This window comes from Neolamprologus brichardi, chromosome 7 (genome assembly GCF_056152115.1).
Source record: "Neolamprologus brichardi isolate AB-2024 chromosome 7, ASM5615211v1, whole genome shotgun sequence".
Classification (NCBI taxonomy): domain Eukaryota; kingdom Metazoa; phylum Chordata; class Actinopteri; order Cichliformes; family Cichlidae; genus Neolamprologus; species Neolamprologus brichardi.
In genome coordinates, this window is record NC_142110.1 from 59,189,463 (window position 1) to 59,205,769 (window position 16,307).

General features: G+C 41.4%; 1 protein-coding gene across 2 annotated transcripts in view; it reads left to right on the forward strand.

Moving 5' to 3' along the window:
- dennd1a (DENN/MADD domain containing 1A) overlaps positions 1–15,331 on the forward strand; it is a 38,800-nt gene extending 23,469 nt beyond the window's left edge. The window contains exons 19-23 of one of the 2 annotated variants that reach the window (XM_087843978.1): positions 212–364; positions 6,846–6,910; positions 8,256–8,393; positions 11,408–11,657; positions 12,119–15,331. In XM_087843978.1, the coding sequence (XP_087700104.1) occupies positions 212–364; positions 6,846–6,910; positions 8,256–8,393; positions 11,408–11,657; positions 12,119–13,150 (1,638 nt within the window). In that variant the 3' untranslated portion in view covers positions 13,151–15,331. The remainder of the gene's footprint in view (positions 1–211; positions 365–6,845; positions 6,911–8,255; positions 8,394–11,407; positions 11,658–12,118) is intronic. The other variant, XM_087843979.1, reaches the window with a different exon arrangement.
- The last annotated feature ends 976 nt before the right edge of the window (positions 15,332–16,307 follow it).

Genomic DNA, 16,307 nt, shown 5'->3' on the forward strand with positions numbered 1-16,307 from the left:
AGTTTTAATCATGAATTATAATGATGGCTTCCCTAACCTGTCATTTTTGACCCAATGGCCTTCCAGCCACAGCATGCAGCCTCTGTCCTCCTTTTCCTTCTCTGCCATCACTACTTTCACCTTTGTTAACTTTTCTTCTTCCTGTGTCCCCCCCCCCCCCCTCCCCCCACCACCACCACCACCACCACCACCACCACCACCACCACTGCAGGAGCAAGCAGAGAATGGACTCTCCACTGAGGGGTCAGCAGTGACTGATGATGACAGCACAGCAGGATTTGCCACCTCCACTGGTGCAGCTAGAAGCAACAGGTCACTGCAAAACTGGGAAGACAGTCGGCCAGTCACTATGCACTTGGGACAGGTGGGCAAAAAGGATGTGACAATGTAAAAACGCTAAAAACGTTTCATATGAAACTCTTATGTCATAGCACACCTGAAATGCTATGTCAAAGGGGGATTTAAATCTGGTCTGTTAAAATAGCATTATTCTGTTTGTAGCATTATGTTTGATTGCATTTCCCAGTACAAAAATATGAGACTGATATTGTATATTGTAATTATTTAAATTTGGGAAAAAAAAGATTAAAATGTGCCCGCAAAGCACTATCTATATATTTACGTTCCAGAGTAGATAAGCTGACGTGTGTAATTATTTTTTAAACTATATACAATCATGGGCTGTATTATTAGGTACACCTGTACAGCTATTCATTGCAAATATCTAAGAAACGGCTTATGGGTGGCAAAGTGGTTCATTTACAAATTGGAAGGTTGTTTGAATGATGGAATCAGGGATCTACTAAGGATTGCCTCTGATGGATCCATTAGTCTGAGTCTGTATGTGAATGTTTGAAAGCACTTGGGCACAGGAAAAAAAGTCCTGTGAAGTATGGAGTTGTATAGAAGAGAGGGCAATGGACTAACCAGATTGATTAACACAAAGTGAAAGGAAGTCTGAAGAGCAGAGAAGAAGTGTACTGGTCCCAGTTTTCAAGAATTCAGTTCAGTTTCAGTTTTATTTATATAGGGCAAAATCACAACAGAAGTTGCCTTAAGGTGCTTTACATTGTAAGGTAAAGACCCTACAATAATACAGAGAAAAAACAGAAAATCCCAATAATCAGATGACCCCCCTGTGAGCAAGAACTTTGGTCAGTGAGGAAAAAATGTAAAGGGAGAAAGGTAGGACAAGGACACATTGTGGAAGATAGCCAGAGATTAATAGTAACTAATATTAAATACAGAGTGGTATATAAATACACAGTGACTGGAAAACATGACATAAAACAGAACAAAGGTAATGGGCAGAGCTGTAGTAACTATAGAGTAGAAATAATAATGAGCTATGAGCTAAAGCTATTGGAAAGAGTTGTTCCGCGAAACGGCAAGGTCGCAAAAGGTGAACCGCGTTATAGCGAGGGACCACTGTATATATGCGCACACACACATATATATTAGGGGTGCAACGATACACAAAATTCACGGTTCGGTTCGATACTTTGGTGCCACGGTTCAATATTTTTTCGATACAAAAAAAAATGTTCATGCCTTTTTAATTTGTCATTTATTAACATTATAAATATATATTTTAACTCAAAAGTACAGTTTTTAAATTTAATGTTGCTGGAACAACAAAATAATAAAAAAATAAATCTATCTGATTGAGAAATCACTCATCTTTGGAAAAGAGAGTTTATTACATAGAAATGTCTCTTTCCAAAATAAAAGCTATACTATACGCTTCTTCTGGGCTATATTCTCAGCAGCATATTAAACATATCAGGTCCCCATAAGGAGAATCATGGGCTAACGGCTGTCTAAATGGCTCGGGTAAAGTTTGTAGCATGCGTGCTTGTTGTTTTTGTCTGTTTCCACTTGTCTTTGCACTAGGATGATGTCGGAGTAAATGTGCAGTCATATTCGTTGTGTTCCCACTAGTGCTGTCAGCGTTAATCTCGTTGAAATGACGTTAACGCCACAACATGGCAAATCTCCGTTAACGAGCTACCGCGGATTGCCCCGTGCGTGGGGCTGGACGCCGTCAACACGTTAACGAGCAAACGCAGTAGTTCCCACCAATGTAATTGAGCATTGCGTGGCACATCCAACATACTGTTTTACTTTTGTCCATGATGCGCTTACCTTCAGGGTCATACTTCACATGAAAACCAAAATAGTTCCAAACGCCACATTTGAATGAGGGTGGGGAAGGTTCAATTTGCCATGTTGCAACGAGAGCTTAACTTCTGTCTCACTAGCTTGCCCTGCGCTCAGTGAATCTGCGTTCGACTACTCTGCCTAGGCCGCACTGTCGAGCGCAGATCCACTGAGCACTCAACACAGACAGCATCGTCAGAAGGAAAGTTGATCAAATAAATTAAAAATGTTGTATTGTTCGATACATATGCGTACCGAACCGAAAGCACTGTATCGAACGGTTCAATATCAATACGAGTATTGTTGCACCCCTAATATATATCTATATATCTATATAGATATATATATATATGCATATACATATATATATATACATATATATATATGCACCTTCTTTGTCGCACCTTTCTGCAACTCCGTTAGTTGGCTAACCTCCCTCCGTGCTACTTTGATCTTGCCCTCTAGCCTCCTTCTCCATGGAGGGTACTGCCCCTTGTGGCTGTTCAACTTGTAGCCAAGCATCTCACTGATCACTGCTGCCGTATTGTAGATCAGCTTGTTAGTGTCGGTAATCGTGGTTGTAGGTATTGTCCGTAGTGCTGCATTAACATCCTCTAGCAGACCTTCTGAGGGTACTTCACGTAATCTTGGTAACCGGCTTCGGGTCCAGTAACCATCACAGTGGCAGATATCCAAGAAAGGGTCTCCAGTATGAAGAGTTGGACAGCACCAGGGCCCGACATGGTTCATGCCTACTGGCTAAAGAAGCTGACTGCACTCCACGAGCGTCTGGCAGCACAAATGAACCAACTGCTAGTTAACGAGGGACACCCGGAATGGCTAACCGAAGGTCTGACGGTCCTGATCCCCAAGGACCCCAAGAAGGGACCATTCCCTACCAACTACCGACCAATAACCTGCCTCAGTACTACATGGAAGCTCCTGTCAGGCATCATATCGGCTAAGATGAACAGGCACATGGGTCAATACATGAGCGGGACACAGAAAGGAATTGGCAAGAATACCAGAGGCACAAAACACCAGCTACAGGTAAACAAAACAGTCAGCTGAGACTGCAAGACCAGACTGACCAACCGGTGCACTGCCTGGATTGATTACAAGAAGGCCTATGACTCAATGCCCCACAGCTGGATACTGGAATGCCTAGAATTGTACAAGATCAATGGGACCCTAAGAGCCTTCATCAGGAACTCAATGGGGATGTGGCGTACAACACTAGAGGCCAACTCCAAGCCCATAGCACAAGTCACCATCAAGTGCGGGATCTACCAAGGAGATGCTCTGTCCCCACTGCTGTTCTGCATAGGCCTAAACCCCCTCAGTGAGATCATTAACAAGACTGGCTACGGATACCGACTACGGAACGGAGCAGTTGTCAGCCACCTCCTGTACATGGATGACATCAAGCTGTATGCCAAGAGTGAACGAGACATCGATTCACTGATCCACACTACCAGGCTATACAGCAATGACATTGGAATGTCGTTCGGGCTGGAGAAGTGTAGTCGGATGGTAACAAAGAGAGGGAAGGTAGTCAGAACTGAAGGGATTGAACTACCAGAAGGCAACATTGCAGACATAGAGGACAGTTACAAGTACCTGGGGATCCCGCAGGCGAATGGGAACCATGAAGAGGCCGCTAGAAAAGCTGCAACCACCAAGTACCTGCAGAGGGTCAGGCAAGTCCTGAGGAGTCAGTTGAACGGTAAGAACAAGATCTGGGCCATCAACACGTACGCCCTGCCCGTGATCAGGTACCCTGCTGGGGTAAAAGGCTGGCCAAAGGAGGAGATAGAAGCCACTGACATAAAGACAAGAAAGCTCCTTACCATGCATGGAGGGTTTCACCCCAAGTCCAGCACCCTGAGGCTGTACGCTAAGCGGAAGGAAGGGGGCCGGGGACTGGTGAGTGTCAGCACCACAGTCCAGGATGAGACAACGAACATCCAAGAATACATCACGAAGATGGCCCCAACTGACCGAGTGCTCAGTGAATACCTCAGGCAGCAGAAACCCAAGAAAGAGGAGGGAGACAAGGAACCATCATGGAAGGACAGGCCCCTGCACGGTATGTACCACCGGCAGATAGAGGAGGTGGCTGATATCCAGAAATCCTACCAGTGGCTGGACAAAGCTGGACTGAAAGATAGCACAGAGGCACTAATCATGGCAGCACAAGAACAAGCTCTGAGTACAAGATCCATAGAGGCTGAGGTCTATCACACCAGGCAAGACCCCAGGTGCAGGCTGTGTAAAGATGCCCCAGAGACAATCCAGCACATAACAGCAGGGTGCAAGATGCTAGCAGGCAAGGCATACATGGAACGCATAACCAAGTGGCCGGCATAGTGTACAGGAACATCTCTGCCGAGTATAACCTGGAAGTCCCGAGGTCAAAATGGGAGATGCCCCCAAGGGTGGTGGAGAATGACCGAGCTAAGATGCTGTGGGACTTCCAGATACAGACGGACAAAATGGTGGTGGCTAACCAACCGGACACAGTGGTGGTAGACAAACAGAAGAAGACGGCCGTAGTGATCGATGTAGCGGTTCCGAATGACAGCAATATCAGGAAGAAGGAACACGAGAAGCTGGAGAAATACCAAGGGCTCAGAAAAGAGCTCGAGAGGATGTGGAGGGTGAAGGTAACGGTGGTCCCCGTGGTAATCGGAGCACTAGGTGCGGTGACTCCCAAGCTAGGCGAGTGGCTCCAGCAGATCCCGGGAATAACATCGGAGATCTCTGTCCAGAAGAGTGCAGTCCTGGGAACAGCTAAGATACTGACCCTCAAGCTCCCAGGCCTCTGGTAGAGGACCTCTGGTAGAGCTTGAAGGATAAACCGCCCGCAGGGGCATGCTGGGTGTTATATATACATATATGTGTGTATATGTATACATACATATATGTATACATACATATATGTATATATATACACACAGTGGCTTGCAAAGTATTCGGCCCCCTTGAACTTTTCCACATTTTGTCACATTACAGCCACAAACATGAATCAATTTTATTGGAATTCCACGTGAACGACAAATACAAAGTGGTGTACACGTGAGAAGTGGAACGAAAATCATACATGATTCCAAACATTTTTTACAAATAAATAACTGAAAAGTGGGGTGTGCGTAATTATTCAGCCCCCTGAGTCAATACTTTGTAGAACCACCTTTTGCTGCAATTACAGCTGCCAGTCTTTTAGGGTATGTCTCTACCAGCTTTGCACATCTAGCGACTGAAATTCTTGCCCATTCTTCTTTGCTAAACAGCTCCAGCTCAGTCAGATTAGATGGACAGCGTTTGTGAACAGCAGTTTTCAGATCTTGCCACAGATTCTCGATTGGATTTAGACACCAGACAGGTCAGGGATAAAGTTATTGAGAAATTTAAAGCAGGCTACAAAAATATTTCCCAAGCCTTAAACATCCCACGGAGCACTGTTCAAGCGATCATTCAGAAATGGAAGGAGTATGGCACCACTGTAAACCTACCAAGACAAGGCCGTCCACCTAAACTCACAGGCCGAACAAGGAGAGCGCTGAGAGAAATGCAGCCAAGAGGCCCATGGTGACTCTGGACGAGCTGCAGAGATCTACAGCTCAGGTGGGGGAATCTGTCCATAGGACAACTATTAGTCGTGCACTGCACAAAGTTGGCCTTTATGGAAGAGTGGCAAGAAGAAAGCCATTGTTAACAGAAAACCATAAGAAGTCCCGTTTGCAGTTTGCCACAAGCCATGTGGGGGACACAGCAAACATGTGGAAGAAGGTGCTCTGGTCAAATGAGACCAAAATGGAACTTTTTGGCCAAAATGCAAAACGCTATGTGTGGCGGAAAACTAACACTGCACATCACTCTGAACACACCATCCCCGCTGTCAAATATGGTGGTGGCAGCATCATGCTCTGGGGGTGCTTCTCTTCAGCAGGGACAGGGAAGCTGGTCAGAGTTGATGGGAAGATAGATGGAGCCAAATACAGGGCAATCTTGGAAGAAAACCTCTTGGAGTCTGCAAAAGACTTGAGACTGGGGCGGAGGTTCACCTTCCAGCAGGACAACGACCCTAAACATAAAGCCAGGGCAACAATGGAATGGTTTAAAACAAAACATATCCATGTGTTAGAATGGCCCAGTCAAAGTCCAGATCTAAATCCAATCGAGAATCTGTGGCAAGATCTGATAACTGCTGTTTACAAACGCTGTCCATCTAATCTGACTGAGCTGGAGCTGTTTTGCAAAGAAGAATGGGCAAGGATTTCAGTCTCTAGATGTGCAAAGCTGGTAGAGACATACCCTAAAAGACTGGCAGCTGTAATTGCACAAAGTATTGTAGAACCACATAATTACGCACACCCCACTTTTCAGTTATTTATTTGTAAAAAATGTTTGGAATCATGTATGATTTTTGTTCACCTTCAAACGTGTACACCACTTTGTATTGGTCTTTCACGTGGAATTCCAATAAAATTGATTCATGTTTGTGGCTGTAATGTGACAAAATGTGGAAAAATTCAAGGGGGCCGAATACTTTTGCAAGCCACTGTATATATACACAATATATGTATAACAATCTATATCTATCTTTCTTTAGATAGTGGTACATTATTTGTATTTCTGACATTAAAATTTCTCCTTTCTCTCCTATTTCGTCATGTCCACAGGCTCGGCCACCAGTGCTGTTGAAAAGACCAAGCAGCAATCTGAGTCTGGAAAGCAGCATTGACCAGTAAGCATACTTTATTTATAAACAGCAAATTCCACTGTTTTTGAGTTTGTTCAGCCAAGAGATAATGTTAATGTTCCCTTGTTGGATAAGGTAGTGGATAAATTGTGGGCCTAAAGGATTCAAACAACATGTGGGTTTCTTTAACCTTGTTAATATCTACAATCAACATACCTGGACACTTCTAAGTTCATCATATTAAAATGGGTCTCCATATATAATCCACATATAAACTGATAATATAATCTCAGCATCCACCTGCCATGACCGGTGGGGGTAAATGGAGATAGACGAGACAAAAGACATGCTGTGGAAGAGAGCCAGAGATTAATAATAACTCATAACTAAGGGTGGGTTCAAGGCCTCCTGATCCAACCCTAACTATAAGCTTTGTCAAAACAGAAAAGTCTTAAATCTAATCTTGAAAGTAGAGAGTGTCTGTGTCCCTAATCCAAGCTGGGAGCTGGTTCCACAGAAGAAGGACCTGCAACCGGAAGGCTCTCCCTCCCATTCTACTTTTAAATATCCTAATAACCACAGGTATACCTTCAGCCTGAGAACGAAGTGCTCTATTGGGATAATAGGGTACCATGAGGTCTTTAAGTTAACAGGATATTTCTAATTTTAGAGAGATTACACAAATTGAAGAAAGCAGTTCTACACATTTGTCTAACATGGCGCATTGAACAACATATCCTGGTCAAAAGCGACTCGACTAAGAGTATAATTGGAATGTTTGTTTGGTACCACTGAAAGATATTGATGATGGTGAAACAGTTGTTCTGTACTGCTGTAGTGAATTAGACACAAATCAGACTCCCTTCAATTGCCTCTTGGTGCATCACTCACAATTCAGACAAATCAATACATTTTGTGATGGATGCACCCCTTTAGCCCCTATGTCTGAAATAAACTGTTTTAAACCACCTTTCTTCTGATTGGCTACACTGTGTAAACAGATATTTTGAACATTAGGTGGAAGGGATTTCTGTGATGCCTATATAAGTACATCCCCCCTTTTTGACATCATAAAGATGGAGCAATAGGACAGAAGCTGTGTGTACCATTACAGGAACAAGATTTGCATCATTGGAAATCAGAAAAAATTAAGGATTTACTTGAAGGAGTGCCAAAAATTTGGATTATTTTCTTTTTCAACAAACCCTTTGCCCATTCAAATCAATAATTGAATACTCTTATATAACTTAAATTGAGCAACAAAATAATAAGAAACTAGAAAACTTCTCATTCTAATTCTTCTAATCTCTCTTCTTAATGTGCCTCTTGCTTTCTGCCCCCTGTGTAATGAACTGTGTATTTTCTGTTGTCTTTCCTCTTGTCACCGTAGCCCTGTCCGTCCTACTCGTCACTACACAGTCTTTCTGTCTGAGGATTCGTCTGGAGATGAGCTCCAATACGACAATGAGTCCATCTCTGGGTTTCCTGACAGCTTTTTCTTCTCGGTCCCTTTTGAGTGGTCGCCTCTGTATGCATTTCCCTGATTGACTTTGCACTGTTTGGTTCATTAACAAGCCTTTCTTATTCCTTTTCTCTTTCAGTAATTGTGGGCATGTCTGTGCATAGCTACTTTTAAAGCTGTACATTTGGATAGGTTCTTGGATAGGGACATTTGTAGATTGGTTTACAATTAGTACGATTAGGGAAACAAAACAATGTTCCGTTCTGTACGGGCTTATGAAACCTGGGATCTAAACTTAAGTTCAACATACCCAGGATATCTTTCAATTATCGGGGTGGAAAATTGGTGACAAGGATAAGTGGTCATACGTTGTTGAGGGTTGTTATCAACTCAAGGGTGAAAGGGGTGGTGTGGGAAGCCTCTGACCAATCACAAATGGGTGTTCCACAGATCATATGACTTCTCTTTCATAGAAAATTATCCCTGTGAGTGCAACCTACCCCAGAGATGTTATCTAATGGTGGTTAAAGATCTCTAAAGAAATTAAATGTATACCAGTAAAATGCATTACGGTTGTAAAAAACAAACAAACAAAAAAACCCTGTAAGTATACAGATCTTCAAACTTGGGAGAAAGTCAGGGGAACAATATGGAAACTTCACAAACAAATTTCCCAACCAACTAGGAAAATAAATCCAAGAGCCTTCTTAATCTAAGGTGGCGATGCTTATCACTGTACAGTGATAAGCACAGCTCTTCTTTTACTTCTATGTTAACATGTCTTTTTATTACTGTAGATGCTTTTTTTAGTACTATTATACTCCATTGATCCATCTATCCATCCATCCATTTTGTAATGATTACCTGGATCAGCTGTTTAACCAGAGATGGCCTGACCTTCCTCTCCCCAATCCTCTACTCCAGGCTTTTTAGAGACAGTGAAGTGTTCAAAGCCATGCAAGTTTATGCAAGGTTAAGCATCCAGGGACCAAAACAGGTTAAAATGAAAAAGCAGAAACGAAAAAAACAGCAGACCCCTGTGGTTCCAACCACAGATCAGTTGGTGGGCCTATGGTAGGACTGGCCTATGTGACTCATTCAGGCTGAGTCTGGGCAGGCTCCATAGGTTAAGGCATGACCACCAGGTGCTCTCAAGTGAGCCCCTCCCCTATGCCTGACTCTAGGGTGGGGTCCCCATAATTATGGTCTGGGTCAGGGGTCAGCAACCTTTAACACCCAAGGAGCCATTTGGACCCGGTTTCCACGCAAAAGAAAACACTGGGAGCCGCAAATACTTTTTGACATCTAAAATGAAGATACTGTATATATTGTTTTTTACCTTTATGCTTTGTGTGAACAGCTAAGGTGTGTTGCTTATGAAATCCATGAAGTGCTACAGAGAAAGTTACAATTTATTTATGTAATTAACACATTTTGAACTCTTAGAGAAATATAACAAAAGGAAAGACACCCAGCTGAACTAAAATGATCCAGCAAACAAAAACTGTTGTGAGCCGCCACCCTTATAACGCCTTTGGGATTTTGGAGCCTTGACCTGACTTTTAAAAAGTAATTGAAAAAAAAGCACTATGCTGCTAAAAAATGAAAAATAAATATTTGCAAAATTCTGCCTAAATATGTATTTTACCTGGTTAATGTGTGTGGCGGGGCGCGGTCTGCAGCGCCGCTGCAGGGGAGGTGGACGCACCTGAGCGGGACCCGCAATCACGCCTCGCCGCCTTAACATCTGTGCTATCTATGCTGTTGTGTTGGTATGTGTCGGGCTGTGAGCTGCAAAGCTACAGCCGGCTGTATGCGTACAGCAACCATGTGTGAAAAGTGGTCAATAAAGAGATGCTGAAAAGCGTGTTCATGGAAACAGCGTCGGGTCTGCCGTGATATGTTTACAATGGAACTTCTGCTCCTGAACCTCTGCGCACAGCATCTGCAGATCGGGGCTGTACAAAGTCACTTTCATCTTTACGCAGGACTGTAAGCTGTCATCTGTGAGGCGTGAGCGGTGTTTGTTTTTAACATAGTTCACGGTGGAGAACAGCTGCTGACATAATGTGGATCCGAAGATCCATAACTGGCCTACCTGGGGTTGAAAGTCTTGATAAATGCACGGCGTTTCGGCGGCTGCCAGTGTGACGCTTCTTTTGAGCGATGAAAAAATAATAGAATATAATTTTATTTTTATATTTAAATATCACAATAATCTTCCAATTTAGAACTACAAGTTAAAAATGAACTAACATAAATAAAATACACTTCAGCTAAATACTTCTAATTTATTTTCCCAAACCACGCGGAGCCGCACTAAAAGGACTAAAGAGCTGCAGGTTGCCGACCCCTGGTCTGGGTAATATTTATGGATTTCATTGGTATAGGGGTTTATTATAGGGTTTGTTTGTTTGTTTTTTTAAAATCAGACTTAGTCTGGCCCCTTACCCAGTACTAATTTGCCTTGGGAGCCTTTACTAGGGGCAAATTGCCCCTGACAACATGGCTCCTGGGATCCCTCCAAAACAATGAGGTGGCCATTCATGGAGGGGCAATTTAAGAGGGGTGGCTGTGATAGAGGTAGAGCAGTGCATCTACTGAAATAAACAAAGAAAATATGTATATGATTAATTTCTATTAATATCTGACTTGTACCATGATTCTTTGAACCAGTATGATGAAGTTCTCCAACTCTGCCTGTCTAAGTCAAAAACATTGAAGGGCAAATGTTCCAAACTTAAATTATTTTAAAGTCATTGGCTGAAAAGGTAGAGCAGAGTTGTCCTGATTGCCTAAGTGGAAAATAGTGGATTTGAAGGTCTGTTGTTTTATCCCAGACTCCTGCTTGTATGCATGTCGAAGTATCCTTTGACAAGATACTAAACTCAAAGTTGCTTGCAATGTGTTCATTGGCGTGTGAATCTTGCTTAGAAAGCACTTAGATATAGAAAAAATGCTTGTATGAATGTGTATGTGAATGGTGAATGAGAAATGCTGTCATAAGCAAGTAGAAAAGTGCATATAACATCCATTGTGAGGAAGAATTTATAATAAAAGGTTTATCTCTTTTCCTGCAGGCCACAGCCGTACCACACACTAAAAGAGGTTGAGTTGATAGAAAGTCATGATACTGGTTTTGGGGCACCAGAAAGTCATACTGCCCCCCCTAGCCCAGTCAATGAGAAGTTCTCCAATCTCAACTTGCTTGGTGACTTTTTTGGGTGCCTGGACGAACCTGACAGCCAACCAGTTGCCTTGGCTAAGAGTCTCGAGGATCTGAGGACTTCTAAAGACTCCGATGAGTTGCAGCCCAAGTTTACCTACCAGGTGAGATTTCTGTTCCAGACACTACCTGAATAGTTTTTGTATTATAATTAATTTTATTATATAAGATTAGTTTTTTTCTAAATTAAATCCAGATATTCCAGACTGTTTGTAAATTCCACAATCTGTACATGAGTATAAATGGTCCTCAGATGATGATCTAAAAGCTTTTAGAAGACACGTAGTTGTGGATCACATATTTTGTTGTCTACCCGTTGAACACTATGAAAACACTATTTAAAATTGTATTTAAAAAAACCCAGATGCTCATATATATATATATATATATATATATGTGTGTGTGTGTATAAATCTCATCTCACCTCAAAAACTCACATGGTGTAATATATGTATATATATTACATGTGAGTTAAGAAGCAGTAGTACTGTAGGATTTACTGAGCTAAATTGTGAAGAAAAACAACTCAAGTGGTTCTTTAAATTCTGATCTCTTGTGCTTGCAGCGGCTGGACGTAAACGTTGGTGACAATTCACGAACATTTCCAGGGCTCAAGCTCTCCAACTCTTACAACAAGCTGTGGAGTACAGGTCATGAAAAAATGCCTTTGCCTGGTCCCTCTACCTGTAATAGACCTCCATCTGTCCAACTTCCTGTGTACACAGGAACCCACTCCCCAGGGCTTGATAGCTCCAGCACATGCCCTGAGCCTTTGGACCTTTCCTCTCTTAGTAATATCACTATTCCTCGTCCCCAGGGAAGGAAGACACCTGAGCTTGGTTCTGTCTTGACACCTCCCACAGCCCAGTCATGCTCCAAACCAGCAGGAAGTGGTGAAGGAAGGACTATATCAGGGGGAGAAGAGTTTAGACAAGCTCTGAGCATGTCCACAGATGGAGATTTGCTGAAGACCCCCAAGAGTACCAAGGAAGGTATAGATCTCATAAGCCTTTTAGATCCTCTAAAGAACTCAGCACAGACCAGCTCCACTGCACCAACTGATGGGACAGATAGTAGTATCTCATCTTCCTACAAGCCAGTACTACAATCTGGATCCTACCCACAGGGCTTGCCTTCTTTCCCAAAATATCCAAACCTATCACTAAACCCTTTCACCCAGTCTTTGCAAAACCCTTCCCTTCAAATGCATTACTCACCAATTATAAGTGGAAACCCCTTTAATACAGTCTCCAGACCTCCGCCAGGCCCTTATATGCCTGCTCCAACGCAGCAGCAGTCATTTACAACACTACCGGGGCTTTACAGACAGCATTCGCCAGGCAGTTCCACTGCCCCACCCAGCTATTCACTGCTCCAATCAGCATTCCCGTCATCAGTCACCTCTCTGCCTCACTCCTCTGCCAGCAATCACACTTTTTCCACAGCTATAAATGCACTGGGAAAGCCACTTAATGTTGAACAGGACAGTCAGAAGCCTCAGGATCCTTTTGGGGACCTGTTGTCCTTGGCCAGACCAGCTTCATCCCAAAATCAGAAGGTGGAGGACCTCCGGAGGAAATGGGAAACATTTGACTAAAATCTTTATATGTGCATAAAGATTATTTTATGTCACTTCTAGCACTGCTCTATCCAGGACCTTGGGTTGCTTTTAATAGTGGAATAATCTGATTCAGTCTGTTATACTTGTCTAGCTCAAAAAAATACAGATTAAATGAAGATTAAAGACTGTTGAAAAATGCCATGTCAGTAATAATAGAGTTGTCCTGATTGCCTAAGTGGAAAAACAAAGAGCAGGTACATTTTGTATGTATCTGCAACCAGGCTGATGAGTCTGTAGGCGCTCCCAGTTTTTCCGTTGTAGAATGCAGGTCAGAACTTATATTTTTGAGGCAGGATTCTAAATTCCGAAGTAAGAAATACAAGATACAATAAATAAAACGCACATTAATCAGCTGCCCCATTAAAAACCACCTTCCTTGTGCTGGGTACATTAGTCATTCTGTTGTCATGTCACGAGTCTATCTGTGTAGATGCATTAGAAATGAAGTGATTTTCAAACCAGTTACTTTTTTTGTAGTTCGAAGCCTCTAACACTGAACTACAGAAGTCAACATGACAACAGTTCTTACGCAGGTGTTGTAATTCTTTGAATATGCTGAGGTCCTCTTTATTCCAAGTGTCCATGATTGTGTTCATAAGCAAGTATAATACAGACTGTTTTTTTGTTTTAATTCTTCTTTAGTGTAGTAGTCTTCAGGGCACAAGAGGAACTGTGAGTATACTGTTTTTGGTCAAATGCATGAATGTGAAATTGCAAAAGCGATTTAAAAAAAATTAAAGGTCCCTAGAGTATTAGTTGTTTAGACAATAGCTCTGTGTTATCCTCAAAAAATAAACTAAAACAAGCAGTAAAATGGTTTGTTCAGAGGAAATGCAAAGTGATGTTGATTTGTAAATACCCAGCTGTAGCCATCATTTCAAAGTTGATGGAAGAAATTTGTACCTATAAAGTCCTCTGTGGAGCTTCTCAGTAGGCTATTACCTTTTAGTGGGCTCCAGAGCAGTTTGCTCCAAAAGCACCGATTAACTGCAACAGAAGGTCCTGATATAGAAGGTAAAAATGATCACGTGATGACACCCTCACCCTCTGATTGATGACCAGTGACAAACTCTTTCTATTAAACAGATTGGGAAACGTGGATGCATTTCTACAAAATGTGAACTTGTGTTACGTCATGTGTGATTTTCCTGGGGAAAATGCCTTTCTGTAAAGGCATTTACCAAAACATTTGCTTGTACATTTCATTGCGCAGCTCTCTTGTGGGTCATTTGTCTTCAGTGCCATCCCATTATCTGTGTATAAACTTTAAGAATAGCACCCATTATTTCCTGAAAGCGCATAAATGTCACAATAGCACACGTTTTCATGAAGTCAGCTTCTATGATTAGCTCGCATTATTATTTTTAGCTAGTCTGCTATAGCAAAAGAACATCCTAATGGAATTAAGTGGCTGTCGCTACAAAATATAGTGCACCTCACATGTGCATAGTTCTTCTATTGATGTTTTAGTAGCTTTGTACACAATGAATTCTTTGCTTGGGTGTGGGTTTTTTTTTTTTTTGTTTTTTTTTTGTTGCTTTCATGATAAATTCTGTTTAATGCTTCTCTCTCTGACCTGAAAAAATGTGTTGTCAATAATTTTTTAAGACCGTCTTCAAGCATAAGATTACATTACATTTCCTGGAATATTTTAAAGTTGTTTGTCCGCTAAATATGTGAATACTTTAAAACCCCTTGTTGTATAGTATTGTTTTGCTGGATCTTTTGGACAAGCCTGTTGCTGATATATTTTCCTTTTTTTGGTTTTTGCAACTGTGATTAGCTAATGAGGCTGCTTAAACATTGTGATGTAAGAGGAATAATAATAGCTTCTCACACTTTGGCCATCAGTTTCTAAATTATCTGCTCTGACCTCGCTACCATTACACAATTGTGTCAGTGTCTTTCTCAGCTTTTTACTGAGTTCCAGATATTTTTGATGCGTTCATGTGTGGTGAATACCAAAAAAATTAACAGCTTGAAAGTGCTGTGCAGATCAGCTGTAGCTGCTGTCTTGTGTGCCTATTTGTAAAGACAACACTATATTTGTTCTAAGAATGACTAAAGACTGCTGAATAGTATCCTACTGCATTTGCATATAATTTAAATCTACAAATATCAGTTTCATTAAAATTACATATTTCACAATGTTTTGTGTCAACGACACTGTCTGTGTGTGTGTGTGTGTTTTTTTTTTAACTTTCTATATTACTTTAACTTTTTTTTTTTTTTAATTCAATCTGATGTTGCCATTAGATATTTCTGTGTGTTTAAAGCTGGATTTTGTTAGCTTGAACTGGTGTGATGTGGTGACTTATTTTTTGAACTGTTACTAAACATACAACATAAGTGAAAAATATTTGAAAAACACAGGTTTAATGACCATCAAAAAATTTAATGCTCCAAGAGACTGGGCCAAATTGAACCCCCTAAATGTATAACACCATTACACTGGTTTATGCCATGGCTGTGTAAATTGAGGACAGCTGTGGTTAATGCCACAGCTGTCCTAAAGCTACAGTACTTGTAATTACCAAAATCACTTTAGTCAAAATGATACTTTCATGCTTGGCAACAATTGTATATAAATTTTCAAAAAATGCTGAAATAATAGTAAAGCAACTTATTATTTTTGGATTAATATACTAAATTACAATTATTAATTAATGGATTAATGGTAGAATGTTATGCTTGATTAATATCTGTTTTCACAGACATGTCCAGTCTGCCTGCAAATCTAGGTATAAAATGTACATTTAGTTCAATGAATTCAGTTAAAGTGTAACAAAGTTAACACAACTAGGCCATGTGAAAATCACACAGTGGATGAGATGCTGAGATGCATGAAGGTTAATCTTATGCACGAAGATCACCAACCTTCTGCAGGGTCAATAGCAACATGCCTCCATGTTCAACATACCAGTATAATTGAGCATAATTTAGCTGGTATAACCACATATTAAGTATGGAAATTGATACATATTTATGTTCAATATGTTAGGTTATATTTTGATCTCATGTTAACCACATATAAATCATGGTTCTGTGTTTAACAGTTATAACACATATCTTCCCGCATTCCTCCAGATGGACACTGTGAAATGCACTTCACACACATACACACACGCACAGT